Source organism: Zalophus californianus, chromosome 5 (genome assembly GCF_009762305.2).
Source record: "Zalophus californianus isolate mZalCal1 chromosome 5, mZalCal1.pri.v2, whole genome shotgun sequence".
NCBI lineage: Eukaryota > Metazoa > Chordata > Mammalia > Carnivora > Otariidae > Zalophus > Zalophus californianus.
In genome coordinates, this window is record NC_045599.1 from 49,916,908 (window position 1) to 49,931,047 (window position 14,140).

General features: G+C 36.5%; 1 protein-coding gene across 1 annotated transcript in view; it reads left to right on the forward strand.

Annotated features, from left to right (window-relative positions):
- The window catches only part of ERBIN (erbb2 interacting protein), an 83,782-nt gene that overhangs the window by 34,497 nt on the left and 35,145 nt on the right, over nucleotides 1-14,140 (forward strand). Inside the window, 6 exon segments of the mRNA XM_027606744.2 lie at nucleotides 934-1,008; nucleotides 1,645-1,789; nucleotides 3,020-3,092; nucleotides 3,407-3,536; nucleotides 3,861-3,976; nucleotides 5,566-5,635. Coding sequence (XP_027462545.2) covers nucleotides 934-1,008; nucleotides 1,645-1,789; nucleotides 3,020-3,092; nucleotides 3,407-3,536; nucleotides 3,861-3,976; nucleotides 5,566-5,635 — 609 coding nt within the window.

Consider the following 14,140-nt stretch of genomic DNA (forward strand, 5'->3'; position numbering starts at 1 on the left):
ATAATTGTTTTTCTCTGATTGACTTGCTTCACTTAGCATAATACCCTCTAGTTCCATCCATGTCGTTGCAAATGACAAGATTTCATTTTTTGATGCCTGAGTAGTATTCCGTGTGTGTGTGTATGTGTACGTGTGTACCACATCTTCTTTATCCATTCATCTGTCAATGTGCATCTGGGCTCTTTCCATAGTTTGGCTCTTGTGGACATTGCTGCTGTAAACATTGGGATGCAGATGCCCCTTTGAATCACTACATTTGTATCTTTGGGTTAGATAGCCTAGTAGTACAATTGCTGGGTCGTGGGGAAAAGGTGAAATCTTTTTACAGATAATGATTGAGAGTATCTTTTTGTACTCTCGAAAGCAATGGGACCTATTTTTATTTCTTTATTTTATAAATACTTGAGCCTGTTGTGTAATCAAAAGCTTAAATGAGTTTCATGCAATCTACTCTTCTGGAATGCTTATCTTTGAGTTCTCTTTTAGTAGACCCACTGTAGTAACTATAATAAAGTGAAAAGTCTAGAATCTTGGCTCCACTCCATGCCACGCGCCACCCCCAAGTTATTTATTGAATGTTTTATTTTTTTTTTAAGAAGGAATTCTTTTTTTTTTAAAGATTTTATTTATTTATTTGACAGAGAGAGAGAGAGAGAGAGAGAGAGGGAGAGAGCACAAGCAGGGGGAGCGGCAGGCAGAGGGAGAAGCAGGCTTCCCGCATGAGCAGGGAGCCCGATGTGGGGCTCGATCCCAGGACCCTGGGATCATGGCCTGAGCCGAAGGCAGCGGTTTAACCAACTAGCCACCCAAGCGCCCCTTATTGAATGTTTTAAACCAGAAGTTACCATTACAAGTTCCTTGGAGCTTCTTTTGACAAATAAAAACATTTCAAGGAAATTATTGAATCCCCCTACCTCTTTCTTATCCAAACAGCCTGAAGTACTTGAGCAACTAAGTGGATTGAAAGAATTTTGGATGGATGGTAATAGACTGACTTTTATTCCAGGGGTATGTATATCAAACTCTAAATGGCTTCTCTTATTACAGTCTATTCTTTGCAGTTTTATGAATTATACATTTTCAGATTACTTTTTTAAAAAAAGATGGTTATTTAATTGTTAATATATTAGATAGAAGCAAATAGCATTTATTTATTTATTTTTTACTATCAATACATTCTTGACTAAAATCAGAAAATTACCATAGTAAACTTTGTAAAATAGACTCTTTTTAATTTCCTGGATCTGGAGTGTGTCCTTCACAGTGGTTGCAATTGAGTTTATATCCTAACTCATTTTGTCTGGAGAACTGTTAAAGTGGGACATTAGTTTCTGTCTTATCGACTGACATTTATTTATTCCCATACCCAAAGAACCTAAGAATCCCTTTATGTCTTACTGCCCTAGTCAATGGTGACAGCTGAGTTCCCAACGAAAAGTAAATGTCCATTGTCACTCTGCTAGGCGCTTAGCAGGAGCTCTTAGCTTTATTACTGAATACATTACTTATGGCATTTAATAAAAAATTGAATCTTTTCTCATCTAAACATTTAATTGTGAATTATAACTTGGTGTTGAGTGTATTACCTAAACTAGCCATAAATTCACTTAATATCATCATGAGATTTCCTCTTTTTACTTACAGTTTATCGGTAGTTTGAAACAGCTCACATACTTGGATGTTTCCAAAAATAATATTGAAATGATTGAAGAAGGAATTTCAGCATGTGAAAACCTTCAAGACCTCCTGTTATCAAGCAATTCACTTCAACAACTGCCTGAGACTATTGGTTTGTGTTGCTTTCTAATTTATGTAATTTTTACTAATGCAAAATCTCAGAAATTACATTTTTGCCATTGTTTCACTCAAAGCTTTCATATATCAAATTTTGTTATGAGCTAGTTTTATTGTACTTCCAGTCACAAATCTTATTTGAAGTTTTTCCTCGTGTGATCAGTTACACATTTTACTTCTTGGTTGACGTTACTCTATTTTTCGTTAAGGAAATGTCATTTTTATCACTATAATAAAATTTAAACTCTTTAAAAAGAGGTTAATTTATCCAAACTTTATAGCCCTTATCTAGTAACTTTTTTTCAGTCTCCATTTTAGACTCAACATATGAGAAAACAAACCACTTTAGCAAATCCCAGGAGAGTCTATATTTGTAGTTGCTTTTCGTCTGATGATAGTTCAAGGAAATTGAATTATTTTGATTCAAGAACCAACATAAATCTTGCCATCTTCATGATGTTTAAACATAAAAACCAAAAACCAAAAAATATTCTTATATATTTAATTGAGTTACATAGCTGTTTTAGCTCAGGTTACATTTTGCAAATTCTACTATAATTTATTCAACACTTTTAATTTAATTTAATTTTTTAGAAGATTTTATTTATTTATTTGACAGAGAGAGACAGTGACAGAGGGAACACAAGCAGGGGGAGTGGGAGAGGGAGAAGCAGGCTTCCTGTGGAGCAGGGAGCCTGATGCAGGGCTCGATCCCAGGACCCTGGGATCATGACCTGAGCTGAAGGTAGACGCTTAATGACTGAGCCACCCAGGCGCCCCTCAGCACTTTTTAATTTTAAATTAAACTCTGTTTTTGTTTTAGTATTTAGAATACACAGAATAGTTTGCCATATACCTATGAATTTTATACACCTACCATTCTTTTTTGTTTGTGCTCCCTTGTGCCATGGCATTGTTTCAAGGAGCAGGGCTACCTCTGTGAACAAAGCAGACAGAAGTCCCTACTTTTATGAAGCTTGCATTTTTAACAGGAGTAAAGTAGATAAATATACACTAATGTTAAAAGGTGATATATTGGTAAAATTGAAAATATAGGGTAAGGGAGTACAGAGTAATGAGGTTAGGTTTGTTTCTCTTGTAGATGGGTTGATTAAGAAAGTTCTGTATGATTCATGTCAAATGTAGTATGTGCTCACATTGACTGTTGGTTGACCTGCTTCTAGTTCAAGCTGGAAAATTGTATATTATTTCTTCTCTCAAATAGGTTCATTGAAGAATGTAACAACTCTTAAAATAGATGAAAATCAATTAATGTATCTGCCAGACTCTATAGGAGGGTAAGATTTTTCTGAATCACTGGAAGACTACTTTCATTCAGCTTTATATATATATGTTTTCATTCAATCATATATATTTTCAGGTAACTGCATAAATAGCATCTAAAGGAGATTCCATAAGCATTTTAATAAGTAATTGGTTACAGATTGGATAGGTTTTTTTTAATAAAGGTAGGCTTATTTTTATTAAGTTTAGTGGAAATAGAGTTTTTCTAGATTTGTTAAAGTCAAGTTCAAATATTTATATATTCTTAAGTTTTTAATTATATATAGGAAACTTTTTAAAAATAATGTGTGTTTTCTGTTTTAATTAGGTTAGTATCAGTAGAAGAACTGGACTGTAGCTTCAATGAAGTTGAGGCTTTGCCTTCATCTATTGGGCAGCTTACTAATATAAGAACCTTTGCTGCAGATCATAATTATTTACAACAGTTACCCCCAGAGGTATTGTATTTTAAATTTGCTTTGAATTTTCTTTTTTTAAAATATATTATTTATTATAGCTATCCAGTGTGGTTTTATCTGTTTTCTTTAGAAATAATTATGTAACTCTGTTACTTATTCTCTGAATAATAATTAGCTATACTGATTTACAGAGATACCTAAATACTTTTCTTTATACATGAAAATTAATAATTGAAAAGAGAAAATATGTTTCCTTTTATAAATGAGAAGAATATTTTCATAACTTTTGGAAAGTATATTTTACTTCTGTCTATTAAGCACTAGGCCAGAATTTTGATACCCAGTTTTATGTTTCTCTTTCAGATTGGAAGCTGGAAAAATATAACTGTGCTATTTCTCCATTCCAATAAACTTGAGACACTTCCAGAGGAAATGGGTGATATGCAAAAATTAAAAGTCATCAATTTAAGTGACAATAGGTTTGTAATAATGTTGGTTTATAGAAGACATTGATTGGATGAAATTAAAGTTTCATCATTTGATAGAAAATGTCGTGCATGTTCTTTTCATATGCATTTTTGGTTTTTAAATGGAATTTTCATTTGAAAGAATGACCTAATTTTACCTGTTTTTTTTTTTAAGAATTTATTTATTTATTTGACAGACAGTGAGAGAGGGAACATAAGCTGGGGGAGTTGGGAGAGGGAGAAGCACGCCTCCCACTGAGCAGGGAGCCCAATGCAGAGCTCGAACCCAGGACCCTGGTATCATGACCTGAGCGGAATGCAGACACTTAACCACTGAGCCACCCAGGCGCCCCTGCCTGTGGTTTTTATACTGTGGTTATTTGTCATAGTTCATTTTGTGTCGACTTCAGCTATACACCTTACAGCTTGAGCTATACAGCTGTTCTTTCCTTATAGTCACCTTTTTTATTCCATATCTTCACCTTAATACTACTGCTGAATGAAGCAGCTTTTCAGGTAATCTACTCCCTGTATTTTTCTGAGCTGAGATGTTATTAGGCACCCATTCACATACCTTGGGCAACACAGTCAAGGTGCAGGGCAAATAGATCACTAGAGTTACTAAATTGGAATAATGTTAAGAACAGACTGTAATTTTTCCTGAGGTAAAGATACTAATAATGATAAAAGAATGTTTGTAGAGCATTTTTACATTATGCTTTCATAGTATCTTACAAAGTATTCAAAACAGTACTATGAAATAGTACAATAGGTATTGTCATTTTATGAGGAGAAAATTAAAACTCTAATTTAAGATGACTCATTTAGCTTATAAAGTAGAGCTTTAATGTAAGCCCAGTTTTCTGACTAATTAGGATATTCGGACTGTTCCATTTTATTTAAGAATAACCACTACGTTTTTTTAAAAATTCAGTCCCCATTTTTGCCCATACTTTGTACCCCAAAGCTAGAGCCCTAGTTTCTAGCAAATTGCCTTAGAAAATAGGCACAGCAGAGTGGATAGGCGTAATAAGATAGAAAGTTTAAGTAGACATTCTTTTTAAATAGGTGCTGTTCTAATTTGGCATTCTGATGAGGTGTTAATATTACTTCGTTTTTTATTCATTATAATGTTTAAATAGTCTTTGGAATATGAAAGTGCTGGCTCACAAGAAAAAAACAGAACAGTGCAATTTTTATAACGAGCTATCACTAAGGCTTCCTGTAGTAGTTTGTTCTTTCTAAATACAAATAAAATATCCAAAGCAATGTTATGAGACATTGCTTAATGTGTTCTTATCTTTGCATTAAATAGGGATGGTTAACATTTTTTTCTAGCAGATAATTTTTTGGGGGATTATTAGATTATCCACTTTTCCCCTAGCCAAATTGATTCAATTGAAGAATTGTATTTTTTTAAAGTGAATTCTTATTAAACTGGATAGTATTTTGTCTTCTATCTTATGTCAAAGACCTATATTGGGTTCTCTCCTAAATTAAATATTTTTCTTCTATCAATAATATACTATTGTTTAGAAGACCATTAGGTTTTGCTTTTACATTTTAACATTTGTTATTTTAATTTTGTATTTTCCCCACAGATTAAAGAATTTGCCCTTTAGCTTTACAAAGCTACAACAATTGACTGCTATGTGGCTCTCAGATAATCAGGTAGGCATTTGATTTTGTAAATTACTGGAATGCCAATCGTGTTAAATGATTATGCATAATAATTTACATGGGCTCATTTAAGAGCAGTTATACTGTGGTATACATTTTAAAATATATACAAGAAAAATCTTGGAAAATATTTAGATACAGATATTTTTGTGCAGTTTGTGTAGAATCAAAACAATAAATCCTATTGGACTTGTCTACTTTCTCCTGAATCTGTAAAAAGATATAGTGATTAAGAAATCAGACTCAATATTCTCTAATTTCTTAAAGTTTTTATAGTGATCCTCTGTGGCATATATCTATAGAAATTTAATAATCAATTTAAATTATGCTTATAATCAGACACTGTCACACACCTTAAAGAGATGTTTCTAAGGAACTAAGTTATTCCTTGGACTTTCTTTGATTGATAAACATTTATTGAAGGCTTATATAGGTCATGAATTGCTCTGGGAGCTTGAGATATATTGGTGAAACAAATAGAATCATCTTATAGTCTCATTGAACTTATATTTTCAAGAGAGATAGAAACAAGTAATTATGTAGTAATATGTCAGAGCTACATAGAAAAATAGAACCTGATAGTGATTAGAAGAGTAGCAGGGCAAGAGTAAACATCCTATTTTAAATAGGGTGATTTAGGAAGTGTCTTTCTCTAAGGAAGGGAACCAGTAGAGCAGATGCTCACATAAAATTAGGAGTGAGCCATGCATAGACTAGGGCACTGAGTTGGGAGAGGAGGTACATTTAAATATTAAGAGTAAAGTTCCCAGTATTGGAATGAGCTTGGTGTAACTGAGGAATAGATAAAAGCCCTCATGGCTGGAATACAGCGAGCAAGGAAGAGAATTGAGTAAGATTAGATCAGAGAGGAAAACTGGGACTAGATTGAGCACATAGGACCTTGTAGGCCGTACTAACCAGTTGGGCTTTTACTCTGAATTAGTTAGAAGTCTATTGAAGTATTTCCTGCTAGGGAATGGCAAGAGGTAATGTACATTTATAAAAGATCATTTTGATACTTGTGTGAGGAATGGACCATAGTTGTGTGCTAAGGTTATGGGTGGAATATTCTGTTTTGGAAGGAGAAAGTTCAGTAAGGAGGCTGTTGCTCGGCTTCAACTATTGTGATAATAATGGAGATGGTGAGAAGGAATGTAGGAATGTCAGGTATTGGCTGGAGATAAAATTTGGGAGTTAGCATTGTACTGTTGTACAGTACAATGTTCCATTTAACACCATGGAACTGCATAAAATTACTAGGGAAAGAGGATAGAGAAGAAAAGAAGATCAAAGATTAAGCACAGGGCAGAGAGTGGCCCCAAAAGGAAAATAAGAAGAGCCAGCCAACCAGGAGAATGTGTTACCTAGAGAGTCATCTGAAGAAAGTGCTTCAGGAAAGATCATCTGTGCCACGTGTTGCTGATGGGTCAGGTAGGTGAGCTAATTGGCTGTTAGGTTTGTCAAGGCAGAGGTAGTTACTGACCTTGGGGAAAAGTACATAGTTTTAGTGGAATGGTAGGGATGAAATACTGATTGCAGTGAATTACAGTGCATGGGAGGCAGGAAGGTCAGGACAGTGAATCTGTCTTAGTACTCTAGCTAAGTTTCCATTTGGACAGATAATAGATAAGTCTCTTGGTACTTGCCTTGGTCTTAGAAATAAATGTTAGTATTTTATCCTTGCAAATAGTAGGTATCATTCACCTGTGAAAAACATTGGCAAAATGTTTTTGTTTTTTTTTTTAAGATTTTATTTATTTATTTGACAGAGAGAGACACAGCGAGAGAGGGAACACAAACGGGGAGTGGGAGAGGGAGAAGTAGGCTTCCCGCTGAGCGGGGAGCCTGATGTGGGACTCGATCCCAGGACCCTGGGATCATGACCTGAGCCGAAGGCAGACACTTAACGACTGAGCCACTCAGGCGCCCCTGGCAAAATGTTTTGAGTTTAATTTGAAATGTCTCAGTGTTAGGATTCATAGTGTAGATTGTTGTAAACCTTCTACTTTAATTGATCAGAAATCTCTTGTATAATGTTGCCAAAATAATAGGTTTTAGGTCCTAAACAAAATAAGGGTTAACTTACTATCTGTAAGTATGAGGAAATCTTTTTTCCATGCCTATTCTCGGGTATTTCTTACTGGTGAAATTTTTTTTTAACATAGTAGAGTATACAGTTTGCTGATACTTTTAATACATTGATGCTTAGTATTTGACTTTGAGCAGTATCTTAATAATTATCTAAAGCTCTATTTTCTAAGGTTTTGGATACACTAGTCTCATAAGATATTCTTAAGTTCCATAGTTAAATTTGCTTGGGAGACTGTATTACATCCTTCTTTTGGATTATATTAACAACTTATGTGTTACTATAGTAAAGAAACCCACTTGTCTATATTTCAGGATTCTCCGAACTTCTTAACCAAGATCCCCTTTCTTACCTAATTCTTATTAATATCCTAAAAGCCTTTAGTTGTTGTCAGTCCACACTTAAGAGTTAGATTGTAGTATTTCCTTGTTGTGCAAGTTAAGGAAACACTGAAATGATGATACCTCTGCTTCTACTACAGCTTGAACACTGATTACTGCATCATCATTAAATGTGTCAGTTCATGTATATATGGAACTTTTAATTTTCTAATCTCTCTTAATTGAATATTTACATGTGAAACATTTTGAAAATTTGCGTCTGGATTCTCAAAACATTGCTGGGCCCTAGCTTATGCCAGATACTTACTATAGTTATGAGACATAGCTCCTGGTCTTAAGGACTCAGACTTTTAGTATAATAGCACTATTGCAGTAAATCAATACCAGCAAATTATGCCAGATGACTCATTTTAGTAAAATTATCTAGTATCTAAGACAATTTCTTCATATTTATAATGTTCTCTCCTTTTCTTCTCTTTGTTCCATATCTGTTAATTACTTTAAGAAAACAAAAATTGGGGCACCTGGGTGGCTCAGTCATTAAGTGTCTTCGGCCCAGGTCATGATCCCAGGGTCCTGGGATCAAGACCCACATTAGGCTCCCCACTGGGCGGAAAGCCTGCTTCTCCCTCTCCCACTCCCCCTGCTTGTGTTCCCTCTCTCGCTGTGTCTCTCTCTGTCAAATAAATAAATAAAATCTTTAAAAATAAATAAATAAAAGAAAAGAGAAAAATTGTAGTGGAGGCACCTGGGTGGCTCAGTCAGTTGAGCCTCCAGCTCTTGATTTTGGCTCAGGTCATGATCTCAGGGACATGAGATCGAGCCCCGGGTGGGCCTCTGTGCTCAGCAGGGAGTTTGCTTAAGATTCATTCTCTCACTCCCTCTCCCCCAACTCGTGCTTGCCCTTTCTCTCTCAAATAAATAAATCTTTAGAAAAAATTGTAGGGGTACTTGGATGGCTCAGTCAGTTAAGCATCTGCCTTTGGCTCAGGTCATGATCTCAGGGTCCTGGGATCGAGTCCTGCGTTGGGCCCCCTGCCCAGTAGGAAGTCTGCTTCTCCCTCTCTGCCCCTCCCCCGTGCTTGCGTGCACACGTGCACTCTCTCTCTCAAATAAATATAAAGTCTAAAAAAAACTGTAGTGATGGGGGGTTTTGTATTTTTTCTCAAAGTTCGACAGATAATAAAGAGGTAAATGATGAAGCAATAAAGAGGTAAAACCTCCCTTACAATATGAAGCAGTCATTTTGCTGTGAAAGAACAACTTATAGGGGAGAAGGTATGTGAAAGTAGTTTGATTATGAATTATCAAAATAAATTGCTCTTGGATATTTCACTGACCATGTAGGGAATATACCTGTATGCAGTACATGGAGTAACATAATTTTTCATGAGTCTCTGAAGTTTTAAACAGAACAGTTGATTCATTTTGTCCTTTTCATTCAGGAACCATTTATTGAACAACTGTTTTGTGCCAGGCTGACTAAGATGGGCCAAGTAAGGATATTAAGAAGGTCATTGTAATACAATGTAATAAAAAGGCTTGGTGGGACTAGGCTTCAGGATGAAAGAGGAGGAGTGTAACTTGGGGATATAAATGCAGGTGTCCCAGTGGAGGAAATGCCTGCAATGACTAACTACATCTCAAAAGAATAATAGGATTTAAACAAAGAAAGGGGAAGGAAATTCTGGTCAGAAGGAATATCATAAACCTAAGCACTCTTTGGTGAAGAAGTCTAGTGTACTCAGTATCTATACAAGTGGTTCATTGTGACTAGAATATAACCTTTGGAAGAGTAGGAAATGAGGCCAGAGAGGTAGATAGGTACCAGGTCATGGGAATCTTGTATGCCATGCAGAGGAACTTGCTTTGTATTTCAACATGGTGAATAGATTTTTTTTAAAGATTTTATTTATTTATCAGAGAGAGAGAGAGCACAAGCAGGGGGAGCGGCAGGCAGAGGGAGAGCAGGCTCCCTCCTGAGCAGAGAGCCCGATGCAGGACTTGATCCCAGGACCCTGAGATCATAACCTGGGCCGAAGGCAGATGCTTAACCAACTGAGCCACCCAGGCGTCACATAGATTTTTTTTTAATTGCATGTTAACTCTGATAAATTATGAGTGGCTTTTGAAAGATTGTTTTAAGAATTTGGAAGTCATTCAGGCTCAATGAAAAATTGAAAAATTGCTGTGATTAGGATGACTAATTTATTGTCCATGCTAGGACACTTTTGATAGTGAAAGGGGCTTTATGATAATTATGTCAGAACAGCATATGTAAAATGCAAATGTCCCAGGCAAATTGGGCGTTTGGTCATCATAGTCATAATCAGTTATTTGTATATGCCATCAGTTTAAGAGGAAGAAGTGATCCTCTGATATATGTCAACCCTACTGTAGTTGATGGTGAACCAGGATAACATGAACAAGCAAGTATAGGATCAGATTGTTATTTTGGAAAGCTTTTTGGGCTGCATTGTGAAAGATGGATTTAGCAGGGGCGAAGGTGCCAGGTGTGGAGGCAGGAGAGACTGGTTGGAGGGCATTGCCATACTCAAGGCAATAGAAAATGTTGGCTTGAAGTAAGATAATGATAAGAGGGCCAGAAAAGAGCGGGTATATTTAAGGTATAACTTAAAAGGCCACATTAGTAGAGTACATGAAGAATGCATGTGTGTGAGAAGAAAGGAAGTAAAAGCAAAGATGAGCCTCAGAGATGTGGCTGGAGTGACTTGCTGGATATTGATAAAGTAATCAAGATGAGGAACCACAACAGAAAGAAATGTTTATGGGAAGATACTAAGTTCCAGTTAGGCATGTTAAGTTTGAAGTACCTTTGATATCTGGGTAGGCATCTAGAGAATAATTCTAGTGGCCATGATTCCCCCCTCCAAACCCGACTTTGTTCTAGACTGTGGTTTCTGTGCTCTTGGTTTCTCCATTCTTTTAATTTTGAACCTCCTGGGATTTATCAAAATTGCTCCTGAAGGCACAATTTCCTTTTCTCCAGGACCATTATAGACCTATTCCTTTTGGTGTTTTTGAGATTTTATTTATTTGACAGAGAGAGACAAAGCGAGAGAGGGAACACAAGCAGGGGGAGTAGGAGAGGGAGAAGCAGGCTTCCCGCCAAGCAGGGAGCCCAATGTGGGACTCGATCCCAGGACCCTGAGATCATGACCTGAGTGGAAGGCAGACGCTTAACGACTGAGCCACCCAGGCGTCCTTCTTTTGTTTTTTTATTAAGAAAATTTTTTTTAAAGATTTCTGTCACAAGAAGAGATATAGGAGCTCAGCCCATCATCTTAATCACTTTTTTTAGGGAGTGGTTTCATAGCTTTTATTACTTTCTCAAAAGGGATTCTCTGAATTTATTTATTTAATTGTTAGGGATGGATGAATCCTGAGGAATACTAACATACAAACATACATACATTTATTACTAACATTAAGTGGCAGGTGGATTAATAGGCTAAGAAAGTGGCCATAGAGGTAGAAGAAAAACTATATGATAGTAGATTCAAGTTAGGGATGAGGCAATTGGCTTAAAGGAAGAAGTTCTAAGTTGAGGGGTCAATTCAGATGAAATCTGGAAAATATGCATTATATTTTGTCAAGTTATACTTAACTTGCCAACTTATTTTGACTATAGCTAATGTAGTTTTAGAGGTGTACATCAAAAACCCAATTGATGCGATTTAAGAAGTGAATAAATGAGAGAATGGAGCCATACAGTTGTTGATTGAGCTTTTAAGAAGGTTGGATGAGAAAGAAGAGGAGTGGAACATAAACTTGTAGCTAGGGGCAGTGTAAGAAAGAATCCTTTAGTATTAGAGAACATTTTTATAGGTTGTTGCAAGGAGGCTGTGTGGAGAATGAGATTAAGAATATGAGAGGGGGTTGGATAACTGGTGTGTAACCAATAGAATTTAAAACTGTGGTAGAGGGGCGCCTGGGTGGCTCAGTTGGTTAAGCGACTGCCTTCGGCTCGGGTCATGATCCTGGAGTCCCAGAATCGAGTCCCACATCGGGCTCCCTGCTCGGCGGGGGGTCTGCTTCTCCCTCTGATCCTCTTCCCTCTCATGCTCTCTGTCTCTCATTCTCTCTCTCAAATAAATAAATAAAAAATCTTAAAAAAAATAAAATAAAATAAAACTGTGGTAGAGGGACACCTGGGTGGCTCAGTCGGTTAAGCATCTGCCTTCGGCTCAAGTCATGATCCCAGGGTCCTGGGATCGAGCCCTGTGTCGGGCTCCCTGCTCAGCATGGAGCCTGCTTCTCCCTCTGCCTGCTGCTCCCCCTGTTTGTGTGCTCCCTCCCTCTCTCTCTGTCAAATAAATAAATAAAATCTTAAAAAAAAATGCAAAAAAACCATGACAGGAACTCTTGTCCTTTTGAAGGCAGCTTGGTCTGATGTTTGTGAGAGGGAGAGCTAATAATGTTTATGTTGAAATTCTTAGAATGTAGCAGTTTCCAAGCAGTTCTTAAATCCTATTTTTTTAATCTTTTAGAAAATAATATCTTCAAGTATAATTTAGGAAACATGGGAAGGGTTTTCAGGCAACATTGATATCCCTGTTGAAGTTGGTTACCACAAACTCATAGTTATACTAATTTGCTAAATTGTGTGATACAGAGAAAGCACACGGTTGGTATGATTCTGGATTGCAGCTTTGCCAGGCCAGGTGTAAAAGACAATGCACCAAGGAGGTCTTGGTAATTGGCAAGAAAATGGTTATAATGAGATCCAGTGAGGTACAAAGAGAAGCAAAGACAAGAAAGAATGATGGTGATAAAACTGGAAGTTCAAGGGAGTGTCAGTCTTGGTGAAATTGACTAGCAAGTATTGTGGAACACTGGAGAGAGCACCACATGGTGTCTGTCTTAGCATTCTCTCCTGGTTGTCCTTGTGATTGACTGCTCCTCAGTTTCCTTCTGCCCGTCTTTTATATGTTGGTGCCCCGTGTAGTACTCTAGGTTCTTCTTTAGTTTCTTTTCCTATACTTTCCTCTATGAAAGATGCAATTACTCTCTGTATGCCCATTATTCCTAACAGTTATCCTCAGCTCAGTTCTTTTTCCTGAACTGCACATTATCTACTTAACATTGCCACCTAGATGTCTCAAATTCAACTAGGTCAAAGGTGAACATTCCATCGTCTGCTCTAAATCATTTTCTTTTCCTGGGTTCCCTAGATCAGTAAAAAGTCCTTGCTAGAGACAGAGACTTGGGTGTATAATTCTTTACTACTGTTCATCATGTAGTGTATCATCTTTTACTTAGACCTGCACTGTCCAGTACAGTAGGCACTACTGTCGTGTGTAGTCCAAGTTGAGATGTGCTCTAAGTGTAAAATACACACTGGATTTTGTATATGTAGTATAAACAAAGAAAGTAAAATATCACAGTAGCAATTTTTATTGATCACATCAAAATTATATTTTAAATATACAGGATATGTTAAATTTAATGCATTATCACAATTTAACTTATTTTTGCTTTTTAAAAACATGCAGCTGCCAATAATTTATAAATTATCTATGGCTCTCATTTTAGTTTCACTTTTGTATTTATGCTGGATGGTGTTGACTTGACTATTGAGATTCCTAACAGGTCTCTGCCTCCAGTGTTGGCACCACTTCCAGTCTCATACCACCCTGATTTCATTCTGAACCACGATACGAATGATCCATTTATCTGGTTCCAGCACTAATCTATTTAAAACCTTTTCATGACTTCTCCTTTCTCATACTGTATCCTTCAAGACCTTGCTCATCCTCTATCTTCATCTCTATCCCTTACACCTTCATTTTCATATCCCCAAATGAGTTCTCTCCTGGAACATTCTCTCTCCCCCTTCTTACCTGGTTAATGTCTATTCATTGTGTAGGAAGGCATTCTCTCAGGAATGCTTTCCTAATCACTCAAGACTGTGATAAGTGAACACCTTCTTTGTGTTCTGTTACCTCCCTGTACTCTCTCTAACCTGTAATTAAATCATGTTGTAATATCTCATTTTGTTATCTCTATCTTTCCTCTCATATATTGTAAGCTCTCCGAAATCAG